The 20,881-nt window shown below is 38.0% G+C and overlaps 1 protein-coding gene across 1 annotated transcript in view; it reads right to left on the bottom strand.

Annotated features, from left to right (window-relative positions):
- Window positions 1-9,049: 9,049 nt before the first annotated feature.
- BCL2 (BCL2 apoptosis regulator) overlaps window positions 9,050-20,881 on the bottom strand; it is a 239,341-nt gene continuing 227,509 nt past the window's right edge. The window contains exon 3 of the mRNA XM_036761015.1: window positions 9,050-14,930. Within this exon, the coding sequence (XP_036616910.1) occupies window positions 14,796-14,930 (135 nt within the window). The 3' untranslated portion in view covers window positions 9,050-14,795. The remainder of the gene's footprint in view (window positions 14,931-20,881) is intronic.

The raw sequence follows: 20,881 nt of genomic DNA, 5'->3' as shown, positions 1-20,881 counted from the left end.
AGTGTCAAAAATATAAAAGCTCACAATGAGCTGAGGCTAGCGAGGAAAGCTGAGCATAACACATGGCTGCTTTGTTTTTCTTGGTCATATGGAGGCTCCAAGAAGAGATAGCACTGTTGCTTAGGATGGGTGGGACAGAGATAAGGGACAACAGGGAGAAGCCTTATTTTGTTTTTCTCTACCAAGGAGAATGACTGGGATCTGAGAGAAAAGAAAAAAACTTGTCTATGTGGGAGTTGATACCCAAGACAAGTGAGGAGATAGTAAGAGCTGCCTCGGATATAGTCACGTGACCTGACCCAAATGAGTACATCCTCTGATACTGAATGATCTGGAGTTTATGTTTGTTGAACATCAGTGATATTTGCACTATCCAGAAGAGCACAGGTATTATAGGCCTGGAGATAGGCAATTTATCCGTTTTTTAAAAGGGAAAAGGGCAAAAGCTGCCATCTGTAGGTTAGAAAGCTTGATTTTGATTCCTAGGAAAATTGTGAAATGTGTTATTCAAGAGATGATTAGTGACTATCTAGGTAAGGAGGCTGTGATCACAAAGAACCAGCATGGCTTCATTAGGCATGCCAGACTAATCTGAGTTCCCTTTTTGACAGGTGTTTAAATGTCTAGTACAGGAGACTTTTTAAACGAGTAGTACAGTAGAACTGTGAGGTGGCATAGTGGATAGAGCTCCAGGCTTGGAATCAGGAAGACTCATCTTCCTGAGTTCAAATCCAGCTTCTGACAGGTGCTAGCTGTGTGATCCTGGGCAAGTCACTTAACTTTGTTTGCTTCAGTTTCCTTATTTATAAAATAAGCTGGAGCAAGAAATGGCAAATTATTTCAATATTTCTGCCAAGAAAACTCCAAATGGGGTCACAAAGAGTCAGACACAACTGGAAAATGACTCAGCGACAACAATAAGAAAAGGAGAATGCTGCTGGTATAGTTTATCTGGATTTTAGCAAAGCATTCATTTAATAAAGTATCTTATACTATTTTGTGGAACAAATGGAGATGTGCACCTGGCTGAATGGCTGGACTCAGAATAGTCATTAATAGAATTATGGCAGCTTAGAAGTGGAGGCAGGTAGGTGGTGCAGTGGATAGAGCTCTGGACCTGAAGTCAGGGAGACTCATCTTCCTGAGTTCAAATCTTGCTTCATCTATGTGAACCTGAGCAAGTCACTTAACCCTGTTGCCTCAGTTCCTCATTTGTAAAATGAGCTAGAGAAGGAAATGGCAAACCACTCCAGTATCTTTGCCAAAAAAAAAAAAAATTGTAAATGGAGTCATGAAATGTCGCTGAAATGACTCACCACCACCGACTTGGAAGTAGGTCTCAAGTGGAGTGCCGTAGGGATTTGTATTTGGTCCTGTACTATTTAACAATTATCTGGATAAAGGCAGGTATAGTTATCAGATTTTCAGGTGATCAAATTTTCATGTGACACAAAGCTAGGACCCATAATTCATACACTAGATGACAAAATCCAAATCCAAAAGGATCATAACATTAAGTTGCATCTAATAAGATGAAATTCAATAGGATAAATGTAAAACCTTATATTTAGGTTCACTCACCAATCAGGATAGCTCAGCCCCAGCGACAGAGTTCTAAAGCTAAGTGGATCACTAATCAATCAATAAACATTAATTTATTAATTATGTTCCCCCAGGGTAGGATCTCTGGAGGGACTTCAATTCCTCCTTTACACAATGACCCTTAAAAGGTTTAAAAACAAGCTACATGACCACCAAAGCTTTTTTTCTCTGGGCTAATAATCCTTAGTTCTTTCAATTAATGCTAATATCACATGATTTTGATGTCTCTCATCATGTCAAGGTCCTTTGGACACATTCCAGCTTGCCAATGTCCTTCCTATGATGTGGTGCCCAGAACTGAAGAAAATACTCCAGATGGAGGCTGAGAAGGATAGAGTGAAGTAGAGCCATCGTCTTCCATGTTCTAGGTCAGTGGTGTCAAACTCAGATAGAAACAGAAGCCAACACGAAGGATCCCTGCAGACCACATATTGACTTAGAAAACCACATATTTACGTTATCTATTTTCTATTGTATGTTTATTTATTTTGTTAAATATTTCCCAATTATATTTTAATCTGGTTCTGGCTGCACTTGGGAGTGTTGAATGCCATGTTGGGCATGGTATTTGGCACCTCAGTTCTAGAGCCCATGTTTCAACCAGTGTTACCTTAGATCATACACCTCCATTTACCGGATATGGAGAGCAACTGAAAGAAAGGAATTCAAGTTTTCAGGACTGAGAGAAGGGTGGTACCATTAACAGAAGCCGACAAATCAGGAAAAGACATTGTTTTAGGTAGTAAGGTGAATTCACTTTTGGATATGCTGAATTTGAAGTAGTATTATAGCCACATCATCAACTGGAAACATGGAACCAGAACTCAGAAGATTTTGGAGTCCCCTTCACAAAGGTGAGAAATGAAGCTAAGAGATTAAGGAGATTGGATTTCCAAAGGAAAACAATATATATACGCATTTTATATACAGAATATACATGAACTTAAGTTCCAAGGGAAATAGGGTGATAGAAGGGGAAATTAACATGAAAGATGGAGGCCAATGTTTGTCCCTAAAAGTGAAGATTTCATATCTTTTTCCTTCTCAGATGTTTTGGCTAAACCAGTAACATTCTAAGTGTTTTAAATGGGTTCAGGCACAGAGTAATGTTCCACATTGTTATTATTTCACATCCCTTTGTGACATCAGGTGGTAATTTTCCCATGTTCATCTCCTGTTTCCCTGGGATCTGAGACAGGAAAATGTTCCATATCCATCCTGCCTCCAAATGAGGTGTCATCACTTCCCCCTGGTGGGATAATTCTATTACCATGATGTAAAAAGTAAAGATCAACATGTATGTTACTCTGGATACTCCTCTTTTAGAGAGTTGCTTCTGGATCCCCGGAATGTACAAATCTCTCTCCCTCTTTGGATTTTTTTTCTCTGTATATGTTTTATTTATTTATATGTAAATTCAATTTTTGTCAGTTTGTGAAAATCCACCTTCTCTCCCTCCCACATTTCTTCATCCTCATTGAAAAAGGAAGAAAAATAAACCACATAACTAATATACATAGTCAAGCCAAAAAAATCTCCATGTACAAATTGTACATATATACATACATATTTGTCTGTGTGCATGCATACACACACACACACACACGTCTTCATTTGCACCTGAGCCCATCACCTCTCTGTCAGGAGGGGGCATAGTATGTTTCAGGATGAATCTTCTAGAATCATGGCTGGTCATTTCATTTATCAGAGTTATTAAGTCCTTCATGGTTGTTTTCCTTTACAACATTCTACCTATTCTGCTCACCTCAGTCTACATCAGATCATGACAAGTCTTCTCAAGTTTCTTTGAAATCATTCCTTTTATAATTCCTTGCAGCATAATAGTGTTCTATCACATTCATAAGCCATAATTTGTTTACCCATGCCACCAAAGGCAGAAACCCACTTAGTTTCTCATTCTTTACCACCTTGAAAAGAGCTGCAATGAATAATTTTGTACATATGGGCCCTTTTCCTCTTCATCTGATCTTTTTGGAGTATAGACCTGCTAGTGTTATCCCCTGGTTCAAAGAGTATGCAAAGTATAACTTTGCAGTATAATTCGAATATGCTTTCCAGGAAGTCTGAACGTAGTTCACATCTCTGCCTACAGTACATTAACATATCTGTACTTCCACAGCCTCTCTAGCATTAGACATTTTCATTTTTTAACATGGCCAATCTGATGGGTATGGGGTATGAGGTAGAACCTCACAGTTGCTTTAATGTGTATTTCTCTGATTTAGAACCCTTTTCATATGGCTATTGATAGCTTGGATTTTTTTCCTTGGAAAACTTTCTGTTCATATCCTTTGACCATTTGTCAATTGGGGAAGAGCTCTTATTCTTGTAAATTTGAATGAGGTCCCTATATATCTTAGAAATGAGACCTTTATCAGAGAAACATTGCAACATTTAAACTTATTTTTCTTCTAATCTGAGCTGCACTCATTTGTGCAAAAATTTTTCATTTTATGTAATCAAAATTGTCTATTTTAATCTTTTCTGTGATTTTCTCTATACCTTCTTTCTGTAGATTTGACATTTAATTGGATCATCTAATTTCTTTCTTGTTCCTTTAATTTGTTTATGCTGTCACCCTTTATTTCTAAGACATGTACGTCTATGCCTACTTTCTACCAGACTGCTTCCAGTTTTCTCATCAGTTTTTCTTCAATAGTGTATTTTTTGCATCAATAGCTGGAATCTTTGGTATTTTTTGCATCAATAGCTGGAATCTTTGGGTTTATTAATTATTAGACTACTGTACTCATTGGATTTTTGCATGTTGGATACTTAATCTGTTTCACTGATCCACCTATTTCTTTTTTAAAAATTTTATTTTATCTTTAATTTATGGAATAAAATAAGCATTTCCATAACATAATACATTAAAAAGTTAATTGCATATGAAACTACAATTCTACCATGTGCAACTTGCTATTCCTTTCAAATACACAACAAAATTATCATGTAGATTTCCTTCTTGTCCCTGCCCACCCTAGAAATGGCTACCTTTAGACACAAATAGGTGTGTGTATGTGTGTGTGTGTGTGTGTGTGTGTGTAAAATTATTCTATACATTTATTTACCAGTTCTTTCACTGGATGCAGATAGCATTTTTCTTCATATGTCCTTTATGGCTAATTTGGATATTTATAATAGTCAAGATAACTTACTCAAAGTTGTTCTTTTTTTTTTGGAGGGGGGAGGCAGGGCAATTGGGGTTAAGTGACTTGCCCAAGGTCACACAGCTAGTAAGTGTGTCAAGTGTTTGAGGTTGGATTTGAATTCATGTCCACCTGACTCCAGGGCCAGTACTCTACTTACTGCACTACCTAGAGGCTCCTCAAAGTTGTTCTTAAAACAATATTCCTGTTAATTTGTACAATTCTCTCTTGGTTATGCTAATTTCATTCTTCATTATTTTGTGTAAGCCTTTCCATGTTTTTCTAAGATCATTGTGCTCATCATTTCTTATAGCATAGTAGTCTTCCATCACAATCATATATCACAACTTGTTCAGTCATTCCTCAATTGATAGGCATACCCACAATTTCCAGTTCTTTGCCACCACAAAGAAAGTGTCTATAAATATTTTAGAACATATAGGTTCTTTTCCTTTTCCCCTAATTGTCTTTGGAAATAGAACAAGTAGAGGTATTTCTGGGTCAAAGGGTATAGGTAGTTTAACAATACTTTAAGCATAATTCCAGATTGTTTTCAAAAATTGTTGGATCAGTTCACAATTCCACCAACAATGAATTAGTGTCCCAATTTTTCTACATCCCCTCCAACATTTGTTACCTTCCCCTTCTATCATTTTATCCAATCTGGTAGATATAAAGTGATATCTCAAAGTTGTTTTAATTTATGTTTCTCTAATCAATAATGATTTAGAGCATTTTTATATGTCTATAAATTGTTTTGATTTCTTCATTGAACAATTGCCTGTTTATATCCTTTGACCATTTATCAGTTGGGGAATGACTTGTATTCTTATAGATTTGACAAAACTCTTAGATTTATCTTAGATATGAGATTTATCTGATAAACTTTCTACAAAATTCTCTCCTCCCTTCCAGTTTTTTTGCTTTCCTTCTGATCTTGGCTACGTTTATTTTATTTGTACAAAAACTCTTTAATTCACTGTAATCAAAAATATCCATTTTATGCCTAACTTTGCTCTCTGTCTCTTATTCATAAATTGTTCACCTGTCCATAAGTCTGACAAGTAATATGTTCTATGTTCTTCTAATTTTCTTGTAAAATCTCTCTTTATTTTTAGGTCATGTATCCATTTTGACTATCTTGGTAAATAGTGTGAGCTATTGGTCTATGCCCAGTTTCTGGCATACTGTTTTCCAGTTTTCCCAACAATATTTTTTTAACCAAACAATGAATTATTATCCCAAAATCTTAAGTCTTTACACTTGTCAAATACAAGGTTATTATGTTTATTTGCTCATTACTGTACACTTTAGATCTGATGCCACTAGGACCCCTTCTGAATTTTTCATCATGTCCCTTGAGATTCTCATCCTTTTGTTCTTTGTTCTTCCAGACAAATGTTATTATTGTTTTTTTTCTTGCTCTGTAAAGCAATCCTCTGGTAGTTTGGTTGGCATTGAATAATTAAATCAGTTTAGGTAGTATTGTCATTTTTACCCTGTCAACTTGGCCTACCCATGAACAATTCTCCTCTAGATTTAAATAATTGTGAATCTTTGGATTTTTACATGTCCTCACCCTTGCCATGGAAACTATTACAGCTGGAACCATTTTTAGAGATATGAGTTTGAGATATTTGCCTAATACTTCCATACATTTTCATAAGAAGCATCTTAAGCTTGAATGCCATGATAATGGATCCTGAGACCAGAATCAAGGAGCAATTACCTTACCTACTTTTGGTGAATACTCTTCAGGCCAGCATCTCCCTTATAGCCACTCTCTAGCTTTGGAGGACTCTCAGGAGTATTCTGAGTCTCAAGTACAAATGTGGGGGCATCTGTGGGTGTCAAGGATGGACTATATCCTAGGACGGTTGGAGGGGCATGTGGCAGATGCTCCAAATCTATAGCTCTAAGAAATGGTTCTATCTAGAGTTGTTTCCATGCTGAGAAGAGATTTATAAAAGCTCAACATTCGATAGCTAACTTGCATAGTACAGAAGAAAAGATGGACTTCTACATTGCAGGGCTCTGTAGAGTCCCTGGCATAAATACATGGAATAGATATCTCTTCACTTCTGCTTTGTACAACTCTGAGGGAACCATACCACCACCAGGGGGTGTGAAGAAACCTGTAACATCATGGGAACATTCTCATATAATGTCACTAAGAGGAAGTGCTTAATCAGCTGAGTGGCAGCACATGACATCATTCTCTTGTTCCGTTCTAGGCCAGTTCCATCAACATTTATCCACAGATGTCAGAAGCACAAAATATTCTTTTGGAAATAATATCCAACGTACCTGACTATGGTTGCAAATTATGTGTACCTGGAAAGAATGCAATTTCTTCCACATCATTTTTCCAATTATAGTTCACTACTATAGTAGTAATTCTTAACATAATTAAAATTAAATTATACTTAATGATGATCCTGAGTCTCTGTCCCCACCTCCCTTTGTGGGGCAGCTACGTGGCACAATAGATAATAATGCCAGGCCTGGAATCAAGAAGACCTGAGTTCAAATCCAAGCACAGATACTTAGCTGTGTGATCGTGGGCAAGTCACTTATTCTGTCTGCTTCAGTTACCTCAATTGTAAAGTAGGGATAATAATAGCACCTACCTCCCAGGGTTATTGTGAGGATCGACTGAGATAATAATTGCAAAGTAATTAGCACAGTGCCTAGCACTATATAAATGTTAGCTATTATCATTATTATTATTTATCCCTTTAGTCAAGTGGGATCGTGCTACAGTAAAAAGCGCATTGGCTGTGGAGTCAGAAGACTTGATTAAATCCCACCATTGATGTTTACTACTTGTGTCATCTTGGGCAAATCATTGAACCTTCCTGGTCTAAGTTGCATCATCACTGAAACAAATGGCCTCTGACATCCCTTACAGCTCTGGAGCTATGATCCCAAGAAATGGAAATAGCAACATTTTCACATCTGTAGGTCTGGACCTGCCCCAGGCTCTAGCACCAATGATGTTCCTGGGCAGGGGAAGCATGAGAATCTTTGGCTCCCTGAACAATTATTCAAACTTCCTTACACCTCTTGAAGAAGATGGGATTTGAGCTCAATGTTGATGGAAGCCAGGGATCTGGAAAAGTGAAGAGAGAGCATTCTAGGCATGGGAGAAGGTTCAAATATGGGAGATGGAGGGTCATGGGTTTAGGAGATAGAGGGTCTAGGCCAGTATTGCTGGACTAGAAAGGGCATGGAGAGAGGAGCAAAGTGTGAGAGAACTGGAAAAATAGAAAGGGAACAGCTGGTGGAGAGCCTTAAAGGCCAAATCAAGGACTTTATAATTGATCCTGGAACCAGAGTTTGCTAAGTAAAGGGATTGGAGAACAGGTCTATGCTTTAGGAAAAGCACTTCATCAACTGAGTAGGGGATGGATTAGAGAAGGGACAGAGTGGAGTTAGTGACCATTATTGTAATCGTCTATGGGAGAGGTGATTAGGGACTGAATTAAGGTCAGAGCTGTATGACTGGAGAGAAGGGAACCAATTTGAGATATGTTTTAAAGGTAAAAATGATGAGATTTGCTAACTGATTGAATTCAAGGCATGAGTGAGAATGAGGACCTGAGGAGGTCTGTGAACCTGAGAACCTGGGAATATGGTGACAACCTCAATAGTAACAGGGAAGTTAATAGAGGAGAAAGTTCGGAATTAAAGCTATTGAGAAAGGATTGTCTGAGGTTGTTGGGAGACAACTTTGTAATTCTTGAAGTACTTCAGAAGTATTAGTTCTCACCTTTTGGGGGCATTGCTACTTAAGGTTACATGTCCTAAAGGAAAGGGCTGGTGGGGGCCAAATTGGTGAAAGTTACCTTCAACATAGGACTTTGGAATTTGTTGGAGTCTTTCTGAAATAATCCTCCAATGTGGCCTTTCCTCATTTTCCACATTCTCCCTCCCCAGGCCAGTCATACCAAATAGATGATAGGATTTGCAAACCCACAATATGCATGTGTCAGAGGGCAATCTAATTGGCAAATGCATTCCTTAGGAGAGTGGGATTCTGTATAAACCATGTCCTTCCAGGACCTATCCAAGGAGCCTCAGTTTCAGGGACCCAAAGAATCTCAGTATTACAGTGGTTTCACCTACAAGGGAATCCCACAGCCTAGTCTCCAGGGATGTCATTATGACACCAGTGTGCAGTCAATCTAATTTATTAGAGCCCTTTGTTAAGTGTCTTGTTCAAAGATGATTTTCAGTGGGGAAAGCTGACATCAACAAATTATGAACAATTCAGGTACATAACCAATTGCTCACAGTGCACTTTATTTTTCTTGTTTCACAATAATAACTGGACAGACACAACAAATTTAATGGCAATGTGATCCCCCCCCCCCCAACAACTAACATAAAAACAATGCCATTGTATTTAAGGGTAGCAAACTGGAAAACTACTTCACCTTCCCATACATATATCCCAGGTACTGCGTAAACAAAATTTGCTTTATGTACAATTATGCTGGTGATAATGAAAACTCAGCTCCCAAGTTAAAAACAGAAAACTTAGAGCAGTTCCTGGAAGAAAAAAGTCAAAATATTCTGCACAAAGTTGAATTCTGTTTAAAGATTAACTTAAGGGGGAAAAAAGAGTCCAAGCAGATAATATTTGGATGTTTCAAAGGCTTCAAAAAATTGTAATGAATGCATTTGTTTAGGTTCCCCAAAGAAAATCAGACCAGCTACAACCATTTCACAATGCTACCTCGGTCAATATAAATGAAGATTGTATTATATTCCATCAAGCAAACTAGCTATAAACTTTTTTCCCAAGGAAAGAATGGAAATGCATGGAGTTAATGCCCACTTGCATTAGAGTCAACTTGTAGTAACACAGCCTTAATAATCACTGCTATAGTAAAGCCCCTCTGCCATACATCTGCAAGGTCTCAATCCCTCGTACCTTTGTACAAACGACTAGGATGCCAAATTGCTGTTTCAGCCTTCAAAGTCATTAATGTGCTATCAGTTGTATATAGAGATGGCATGATTGACACTTCTGGGTTGTTTTTCTGAGAGCAATGACGAGTTTCTACTGAACTGTCCACAATGTCCAATTCCTATTGTGACAGGTTACCTAATTATAAGGGGCCAAATGTTCAGTGACCATGGAAGAGAGGCCCAGATCACATAAGAAAATGCTTCTTTCTTACCTACCTGACTGGTATCACTATTTACTCAGTTTAGTTGGAAAGAATCATGAATTACATTGTCCTCATTATCATCATGCCCTATGAAAACACCACAATGGCAAATAAGGAAAAAAGAAATGTCTCTACTATAAGGTAGGCTGAGCCAATGACTATCCCACTAGTTCAAACACATGACTGTTTAAATACCTACCACACATATCTGGAATGCCAATTTGTATCCAGAATGGCAACTTTCAAGGGACTTTTTTTGACCATCAAGACTATCATACTGAAATGGACTCCAATGTCCACTGGTGCCAGTAGAGCTATATATGAGGGTAGTAAAATGCTCATAGATGCTGTACATTCACTTATCACATACACATTACCTTGTGATACTATATTTAACACTAATAAAGGTTCTATTTCAATTTTTCCACATTTACTTTACAGTAAATTAGTTAGGTCCACTTACTTTGTAAATCATCTGTTAAGATTGATTTGATTTTAGGAAATGTTCTGATATATTATTATTAATGTCCCCAGACACATTATTACAATAAAAACTCTTAAAAATACATGCAATTCAAAATAACAAGAAGAATCTGATTAGACTCTATATGGACTTGAATTTGAGACCAGTGTGTGTACTTTTGTTGTTGTTTTTTTGTGTGTGCGATCACATTCGTGTTTCATTACCCAAGACACTAAGGGATAGAGCTGGAATCAGAGCTTTGACTCTGTTCCCTGATGTCCTTGGAACCATTTATTTTCCAAGGGCCTTTCTCTGTCTTTCACACAACTCATGTAAACCATTCAATGCAAGTGATAAGAAAGGACAACTTTGAAAGGACTCAGTAGGTTATAACTGGGATTTAACATGGAGGTTCATAATTATTTGCTTCAATGTAAATTGAGCATTCCTGGGTTCTTGAAAATTTAGTAAATCCTTGATGTCATATGGCTGGGAATGCCCTGATTCTTCATTTTTAACCATGATTCTTAGTCCCTTTTGATTTTATAATCATTTCATCTAGTTCTGGCAACAGGGGAAACACCCAATATTAATGCTTGATGACTGGATGTGTGATTAAAAGTCATTTCTAAATGAGTAGGCATGTCTGAAACCTACAAGGTGAAATGGAGACTTGAGGGCATACTCTTGTTGTTTGGTTGGTTTGGTTTGGTCCTGAGCAGAATTATCTGAGTACTTGCTACAGTTCTGAACTTTACTTTCCACAAAGAGAATCTAAAAAGAATTTCTGCTCTTTATGAATATTTTGGCTGGTAGAACTTGGTTGACTATCCAACGTACCATTTTTCTGCCTCTACATTGAAAGTTCTTTAGTGTAGAAGTGGTCCTTTTCGACATGAAAGGTTTTCAAAGCCTTTAGGAAATAAGGGTTTATTTATTCATGAGGACAATGGAGTGCTCTTTCCATCACAGCTTTTTCTTAATGCCAATGGCCCCAATTGAAAATGTGCATCTTTTGTATCTCTGCTCTAGACAATATATGAATCACTTTTTGTAAAGGATGGAGGAATGGCTATTAGCCAACACTCACTGGGAGGGGTGTGTGTGTGTGTGTGTGTGTGTGTGTGTATGTGACACATAAAAATTAGGTGTAAATGATTCAGTGAGGGTATGCCCAAAGTAATAGAAATAGAGAACAATACACTAGGAAAGAAGAGGGAGAAAAAGATTTGATTAGTTCAGACTTTTATATACATTCATCATTTCTAGTATGTTTAACAATAAGAAATGTATTGTCAACTGGTCTCTGACCAAGTGCAGGCATGGAAATACTGTACAATTCTAGAGTCAAGTGGCAGAAGTGTTTCATGGGGATTACTAGAAAATGAGATCCCCAACAGCAAGAGAAAACCAAACAAACTTCAACCCCTGTGACTTTTTTTAATATATATATACATATACACACTTTACTAATATACTGGGAAGCCCAGGTTTTTTAAGGACAACAACAACAACCACAAAGACAACCAAACACCAATCAGGCTTAATCTTTAAAATGTTCATAAGGTACTTCATATTACTTCTAAAGCAGCTTGGAGAATCTTGACACTTGGAGTGAACTGCAGAACCAACTCCATGCAGGTGATCTTGTCGGCATAGCAGCTCAGGGCTTTTGGTTAAGGTTTGCCACATTTGATCATGTAAACCTTTCATAAAATAATAAAACATTTCAAAATTGAAGCCAAAAAAATTTATCTTCTTCAATGATTTGGTTCTGAATAGTGACTTAAAATTCATGCCATTTTCCACTCTATAAGTCTATGCTGTTCCAAGTGTGAACCCATAAGTGCTACTAACTCTCATGAAAAATGGCCCATTTAAATCAGCTCCCATGACTTTACTTGGTACCTGTATTTAAATGGGCCATTTTGAGGCAACTCTGTAAAAGTCAAACACTCCTAGGGCCAGATTCTTAATTGCTATAAGGCCCTAGATAATGTCTGTCCTTGATTTTTATTCAAATAGACCCCATGGTTATAGCTAAATGTGCACACAGTCTCAAATAACTCGAGTTATTAAACTCAGAATTGCCCAGCTCAAGTAAACCTGCTAGGAACAAGGTCAGGGGGAGCACAGCAAATGTCATTTTGCTTCGTTTCAACATTTCTGTTTCAAAACAAAAGTACACAACCATGTTGAGATGAACGCCCTCAAAAGTTACATTTCCCTCTCCTTCAGCTATCCAAGCTCCAAAGGCTACAGGAGGTGTTGTTAAGAGTTTCTGGAGAGTCAAAATACAGAACTTCAAATGGAAAATCCTCATCCTTGCTAACAAATAGTGTAGAGGCCATAACTAAATAAAAAAATTTTAAATGCTGAGATGCACATACCTAAAAAAAAAGCAGCTTTGAAAACACATCAACTACAGCATTAAACATTGAACAGAGTACATTCCAAAGTTAATACAGATAAATGGTATATAATGCCATAATGCCTCAAAGGTATTTTGTGTACATCACAAAGCAAAATCTAAACTTAAAACACAAATTCTTCCCTAGTCTACGAGCTGGAGGCTGGATCTCTTTTGAGATTCCTCTACAGTTTTAGCCACCATTTCTTTTTTTCTTCTCTTTTCTTTCCTTCACTCCCAGGATGATGCAGATAATTTCCAAATTCCACACCTGGAATTTTTTCTTCCCCTTCCAGGTTTTCAAATAAGAACAAACAATAATAACAATGACTTAATGAGTTTTACCATCAAATTCCATAGGCATAAGTCAATTAGTCTGCAACACTCCTTTTGACATTTCCCTTCTTTATTAAAACCTTCCTTTGAACCACATGGATATGTCAGAGGCTCAGTCCCCAAATACAGGCATGTTGTTTGGACAGTATTTGGTACAGTTTACTGCTCCTCATCTGTCTGTCTTATTTGAGATACATTTACAATCTGGATGAAAAAGGGATTCAAGTTCTTCCTTTCTTTACTAAGTTTCTCTCTGTCTCTCTCTGTCTCTCTCTCTTTCTCCTCTCCCCTCTCTCTCTCTCCCCCTTTATACCTCCTCCTGGACTGAAGCAGTTTTCTGAAGCTGTCAAGATGATCTGGGTGGTGACTTTGCAAGCCTTTTCTTCTTCAGAAGCAATCTTAAGAAATGACCAACGTGGAAAAAAAATTTTTTTTGTCCCAAAGCTCCACTTTAAATTGGAAAAATGAGCCTAAATTGATTTCATTATCTCCAATTTGATAAACAGGCCCTAGCAGAGCCCCACTTAGAGTTTTTTCTTGAATGGAAAAACGTTTCTTTTATTTGCCAATGGAATTCAAAACTTTGCTAACTTCCAAAGATTCACAGACCACACTGCACTGTTTAGAAACCCTCATGGAGGCCAGTGCCTGCATGGGCTTGGTTCCAGGAACGAGCCCACTTAGTTGGGACACAAGACAGGCCTGCAAGCTGCAGTCTCACCCTGGAGAAACAGGCACTTATGGTGTCCTGATGTTTCTGTGTGAGTAGCTCAAAAAAACACCCTGATGCTGAAGAAATCGACATGTTGATTTCCTGACGTTCCAAAGGAGCCAGCTTCCTACTCAGAAAGGGAGTATTTGGACTGACGTATCTCTGAGTATCTGAATAGACAAATCAGTGTTTAAGGTATTGGATGATATTGTCTTAATTGTTAAAAGGCTGTCTCGGCACAATTGGTAGCTTAAAAAAATACTTTCATATATGGTTTAAGATTATGTTTCCCATAGCTGTCCCGGGGAGGCAGAAGAAATGTGAAGAATCTTAATGGATCATAAGTCTGCCCCAAGGTTTCCTTTTCTACCCCTCGGAGAGTGTGTGCACCATGCTAATCATATGCAAAGTGTCTGTTTTTCCCAGCAGGAAATAATTCTACTTCGATTCGGGGCAAATAAATGCACAGGAAATGCACCCCACCTCCCTAACCTCAAGCAGCCTAAAAAAGCGCTCCCCCAACAGTAAGGTCTTTTGTCAGTTTGTTTGTTCTTCGGAGATTGAGTTAGTCCAGCCAACTCCGTCTAAAACAAATCAGCGTTTATAGGCACAGGAGATTCTGTGTGGAGCCATAGTAAGTGTTACTTTGCTGTAAGCGGCAGAGTTTCTGAAGACAGGAGGTTAAATGTAAATGTCTTAAATAAATACTTTTTTTAATAATGTAAAAATAAATGATATTTCCCTTTGGCAGTAAATAGCTGATTTAACGTTTTGCCCAGTTTTTCTTTTCTCCAATGTTTTCCTTTTTTCTTTTCTCAAAGAGACCACGCCCAAATTTCATTACGTATCACTGAAAAAAATGCATACTATTTCTACAGTTTAGTGAGCCTCTTGCATATCTCTCCACTGCATGTTTGCTGATTCATTTGTGTCCCAGGTAGGCACCGAGAGTGATGCAAGCTCCCACCAGAGCCAGGCTGAGGAGAGTCTTCAGAGACAGCCAGGAGAAGTCGAACAAAGGCCTCATGCTGCTGCCATACAATTCCACAAAGGCATCCTGGATAGGAGAAAAGAAAAAGTGGAATGTCAGTAGGAATTATGTCACACCAATTCAAAGAATCACCGAAAAGAGTGGGAAGGGACCTCAGCAGCCATCTATCTGCAGCTGTCCAAGAGTCCCACCCCCCAACAACAACCGCAACAAGGGACCATAGAGTCTCTTTGCTTGAAAACGAGGGGGGACCCACTGCTTCCCAACAAAGTCCTTTCTGTTTTGGGATAGCTCTAAATGTTGGGAAGTTTTTTCCCTTATGTCAAGTCATAATTTGCATCTTTTCAAAACCCACTCAGTGCTTCCAATTCTTTCCTCCGATGCCAAGTAGAACACATCTAATCCCTCTTCCATATGAAAACCTTTCCTTTAGATGTTTTTTCTTGAGGCTAAATGTCCCCAGTTCCATGGACCAATCAGATAAGGGCCATTTCTTTTGAATCAGTCAGTGCCCTTTGGGTAAGTGATTTAGTGCCCACTAAGTGCAAAGGGGTAGGATACAATAGAATGGCATCCGAGGCTATTCGAAGCTGAAGATTCCAGTTGGAACTGGTTGAAGGTCGTACCTACAGAGTAACCACAAGTAGCCCGTGGATGGGAAGAGTAGCTTCTGTAACACAAGACAGAATTTTCCCGGGAAAGACAGAGAATGATTTCATTTTGGTTTGTGTAAAAGATGGCACAATAGCTTGCTGCCCTGAATTCATGGCAAAGTTTACAAAGGATCCAACACTGTGTAGCTGCTGGAATAAAGACACATTAGGGGCTGGGAAAAAAAAATGAAAAGCTTCCATCTTTCAGTTCTTTTGGACCTAGGTTTTGATGGTATGCTTTGTGACCGTGGGCAAATTATGTGCATTTGACCTCCCTGAGCCTAAATGTGCTCATCTGTAAAATGGGAGGCAGAGAGAGCTCAGTGGATAGAGCCCTGGGCCTGGAGTCAGGAAAATCTGAGTTCAAATCTAGCCCCAGACACTTACTAGCTCTGTGATCCTAGGTGAGCCACTTAACCTCTGTTTGCCTTAATCCACTAGAGAAGGAAATGGCAAATCACTCTAGTATCTTTGCTAAGAAACCATCATGGACAGCATGGTCTACACTCTACAGGGTCACAAAGAATTAGACACAGTTAAACAGCAGCGTGGAATAGTAACACTTGAACTACTTACATCATAACATTGTTGTGACAAAGGACTTTGTAAACCTTAAAACACTATGGAAATACGGGTTATTTTCTTAATTCATCTAAGAATTGAGTCATGAATGAGTCAAGTTGCATTTGCCTATAGCATAGGGCACCCAATACTTTCATTTGGAATACTAGTACTTATTTAGAATACTTAGCAGCAGCAGCAGCAACACTAGCACTTAAATGTTCACTTATTCAGGTATTTAAAGAAAAAAAGAAGGGGTAGTAACAAGTTCCCAACAGACTTCAAATGAAAACCTAACATTTTGTGACAGGTGAAAGTAGTGAATTGTTATCATTATGTGATTTCTTATGAAAATCATGGGGAATGTACCACTTTGGATTCTAAATAGTGAACTTACTCTTGCCAAGCTTATGAGCTGCAACTAGGCTTTCCCTCTTAAATTTAGTCCTTGATTTCAGCACTGACTTGATTCTAAGACCTTGGGCCAGTATTTTGATCTTTTTTGTTTCAAGTCACTCGTATAAACTGTAACAGTCTCCAGTAAGCCTTGATGAAGGTTTTGAGCTACATTGTTAGTAAATGTCCTTCAGATATAAAAATGACACAGTGCACCTCACTATCATTAGGTGGGCGAGCCGGATTAGGCAATTTGCCCAAATTCACCTAGCTAGACATGGCAGAGGCAGTACCACAACATGACAACTACTGACCTGTAAGGTACCTTGAAGTCTCCAAATCTCATTTGTACATTTCCTATATGAGTCAAATTGTGTTTTAAGGAGTGAAGATGGATTCATCTGACCCATCTACAGTCTCTCACTAGGTCCACCAGCAAGGACTAGTCTCTCACCAGAGTACAAAGTCAAGTGGACCAATATACGAGTGATGAGCAAAGCCACGACTAGCCTAATTCTGAAAAGAATCTAACCTGACTGAGCTAATTGACTACAGTTGGTTGCTTCAGCCTTCCAATTAGGCAAAGCTGCATTTTTGCCACAAGAGGGAGCAAGGACTCCCTCTAACTTTTTCATATAGACCTTTCATAAAGTTGACTCTCAGAAAGATAATTTTCTTAAGAGAAACGTGTATTTCAGATACTCGATTTTCTAGGATGATGGTTTGTAATGGGTCTGTGGGCTATTTTTATTGCTCATAGTGAAGTTATCTGAATATTTGAAATGGCAATTATCTCTTCTTTCTCTTTGTACTGGGCTTGACAGTTTTCAATGAGTTGTCACCAAACATGACCTCATGGGATCCTCATGACAGTCTTGTGAGGCTGGCAGGGCAGATATTATCATCCCCATTTTACTGATAAGGGCACTGAAGTTCAGAGAACTTCTAGACAGGGGTGGGGAACCTGAGGCCTTGAGGCCATATGTGCCCTCTAGGTAGGTCCTCAAGTGCAACCTTTTGACTGAATCCAAACTTGTTCTGTGAACAGCTGTTCTAAGAACAATTGTTCTCCAGGCTATAGTTTCCCCACCCCTGACCTACACCCTTTTTACACCTGGTAGGGGACAAGGATAAGGGTGGGGATAGTATGAGGGAAGCCCTACCAATGTCATCACTTCCTCACTTGGAAGGGTACCCTGTGTTATGGGCTATATGAGTTCCACCTGCACATCTCCACCCCATCTCTGTCCCTGGGGCTCTCCCTAGGTACTTCCCCCAACCACCTCCTCTCTATCCCACCCCACAACACACACAACCATAAATTACAGTCTGACTCTAGTCACATTGTAGATACTTATTTTATTTCTAATATATATTATCAATAAAAATTGTGCTTTGGTATCAAATGAGATAAAGAAGTAACTATTTTTCTCAGATGGCACATAAGAATGAATGATTCATATTGACGAAATGCTAAGAACAGATAATTAAAAGCTTATCCCTACAGCCCACCCCTTTCACTGGCCTCTGTTCCATAAGTGCTAACCCTGTTGTTACTTTTTTCTCTACCAGGAATTCAATTGTATTAAAACTAATTTATTATAGAAACAAATCATAATTTCTAAGAGGATTTTTGCTGTCATGAAACTATATAGCATTCATAAAGTCACATGTTTTGGCTAAAAATGAGAAATACTGATATACAGTGTTTGGCTAAAAAAAATGAGACATCTTAAAGAATTTATAGTGGTATGACACTGGAAAAATCACAGCCTTTCTGGACCTGAGCTTTTGCTTCTTGCAAAGTGAAGAAGTTGGATTAGATCTCTAAGTTCTATAACAAACCATTATTCTGATATCACAGAAACCAGGCTTAGGCTCAGTGACTTCCTATTACCCTATAGAAGCAAGTTTTGATTTGAATGTTCTAAGAAGATGTGTTCATAGCGATTTCTCTTTTGTTTTGTTTTTTTCTTTTTCAAACATCCTGATTAGGCCTATACCTAAAGTTTGAACAGCCTGTCATTAATTGTTTAAATTATAAAGGTGTTTAAAGTAATTTTTTTTGCCTGTTTCATGCATTAAAAGCAATGGAGGAAGGGAGACGCTAAATATTTTTTTGTGAAATTCTGACAAGATTCTACAAAGAAGGTATCATACCACCTTCTCATGTTTTTCCGTGTTAGGATTCGTACCTCTTTCTGATTTTGAGGTGAGATTTTCTGTGGTGGGATGGTGTGCAAGTAATCAATGGCTATCTCAGCCTGGTAGCTATTTCATTGACACCTACTTCTTCCACAGACCCTTGACAGTGGAACAGCTCTGCCAAAAGTAGGGATCTAACATTTTTTTTTTGGTGTCATAGACCTCCTGGGCAGTCTGGTGAAACCTATGGAACCCGTTTGTGAAAAATGTTTCTAAATGCATAATAAATAAATAAATATTCAATAAAATGCATAGGAAATCAATCATATTGAAATATAGTTGTCAAAATATTAAACAAGTTCACAGGCCCCAGGTTAAAGAAATTCTGGACCAACACCATTAAAATGGTATTCCAAACCTAGATGAGTTCCCTTCTGGCTAATCCAGACATCTTCCCACAACACCACTCCATACTCTTACAGCTTGAACGATAATTCAGAGGAGAAATGTTAAAAATGTTAAATGTTAAAAATATTCTGAGAATCGCACAAATACAATAATCAGTCCATAAATGTGTACTCAGCACCAAGGCAAGAGGTATAACAAGGTTTTCTCTCCTTCTTCAGCTATAATGAAAAAATACCTTGGCCATAGAATCAAGAGGCCATAGAATGTAAGAGGAAGTTGGGCGTGGGGAACAGGTAGTATGATTTTGCTTGGCCTATAGCTTATATATAGGGTATGCTGGTAAATGTTAAACAACCTGCTCTCCCAGGAACGTATTTTAAAGTCTAACTGGCATAATTAACATTTTCTTCATCATTTTCTTAAATCTAGACAATCAACAAAACAATAAATCAAGCCTTGATTTGCAGTGACTACAGATTTCCAAGGCATAAATGTTCAAACTGAAAATTTAAAAATCCTCTGGCATACCCTGCCTGCACCCCACCAATACACATTAACTTCCATCTCCAATGCTAAATTTGCAAAGGAGCCTTGTATTACAGCATAACTTTAGCATAGAATTTTTCATCTATCCTTATTAAATTTTATCTTTTATGAAAAACATAAAGACATATTGAAATATCAGCTTTTAAAAGTGACGTGTATTTTTAAAATTTCAGGCCCTTCCAACCTCAAAGCCTTAGGACATATGCAAGGGAGCCAAAAGAAATCAGACTATATACCAAAAGGATATCGGCAACTGTCAGGTACAAGATACTAAATAAGCCCCATGATTCCATTACCTTTAGGTATACTTCCCATGAGGTTCTGTATTTATGGGAGGTCCAATGGATAGAGAACTGGACTTGGAGTCAGGAAGATCTGACTTCACATATGACCTTAGACACTTGTGTGACCTGTGTGACCCTAGACAAATCACTTAAATACTGTCTCAGTTTCCTGATCTGTCAAATCAGTATTATAATAACATCTACCTTTCGTGGTTGTTATGAGGATAAAACAATTTAATAATTGTAAAGTGCAAAATTGCAAAGCAAACCTTCAAATATTATATAAATGCTAGCTAATATTATGGGAAGGTAAAGAGAAAGAGTTTAGATCTAGACTTTTAACCTGGAATTATCCCAAAGAGTTCATCTGGACTAGTTCTGCCTCCCATCTCTTTTATGTAGGTGGAATATCATTATCTTCTTTTTAAGGGGAAGGAATTAAGTATTTGTTGAATACCTACTATGTGCCTGGATTTACACTTGTTATTTCATTTGATTCTCATAACAACTGTGAGGTAGACGCTATTATGATTTCCATTTTACAGTTGAAGAAACTGAGGCAGAGGTTAAGTAACTTACCCAGGGTCACACAACTAGTGAACTAAGGATGATATAACTGTGGCTTATAAAGTTAAGGCACTTGCCTTAGGATACACTGATGATAAGAAGCAGAGAGGGGATTAGTACCTTGCTCTCAGGCTTATTATTCTTTTTGCATTTGGCCATAGGCATGTGTACTCAATCAAAGGGTACATTTCTCTTAAACTAGAGAAACTAAAGAAGATATTCTAGGTGGCTATATCCTTAATAAGTAGGCGGACCTGGTGCTAATTTTATAAGTTGATAAAGTTTTTCTTACTTTTTTAGGATTCTTTTCTAAATGTTCATCAAAGTAGCACTATTACAGCTGCTGGAAAGTCCTATGTTCTAAACAAGATTCCTTAGTGCATGCATTGTTGGAGAGAATGAATGAATGAATATTACACACCATACTGTGTGCCAACTGCTGTTCCAAAAGAAATCA

Source organism: Trichosurus vulpecula, chromosome 1, assembly GCF_011100635.1.
Source record: "Trichosurus vulpecula isolate mTriVul1 chromosome 1, mTriVul1.pri, whole genome shotgun sequence".
In the NCBI taxonomy this organism is placed as follows: domain Eukaryota; kingdom Metazoa; phylum Chordata; class Mammalia; order Diprotodontia; family Phalangeridae; genus Trichosurus; species Trichosurus vulpecula.
Note: the sequence above shows the minus strand (reverse complement) of the source record. Positions and strands in the feature narration are given on the sequence as shown.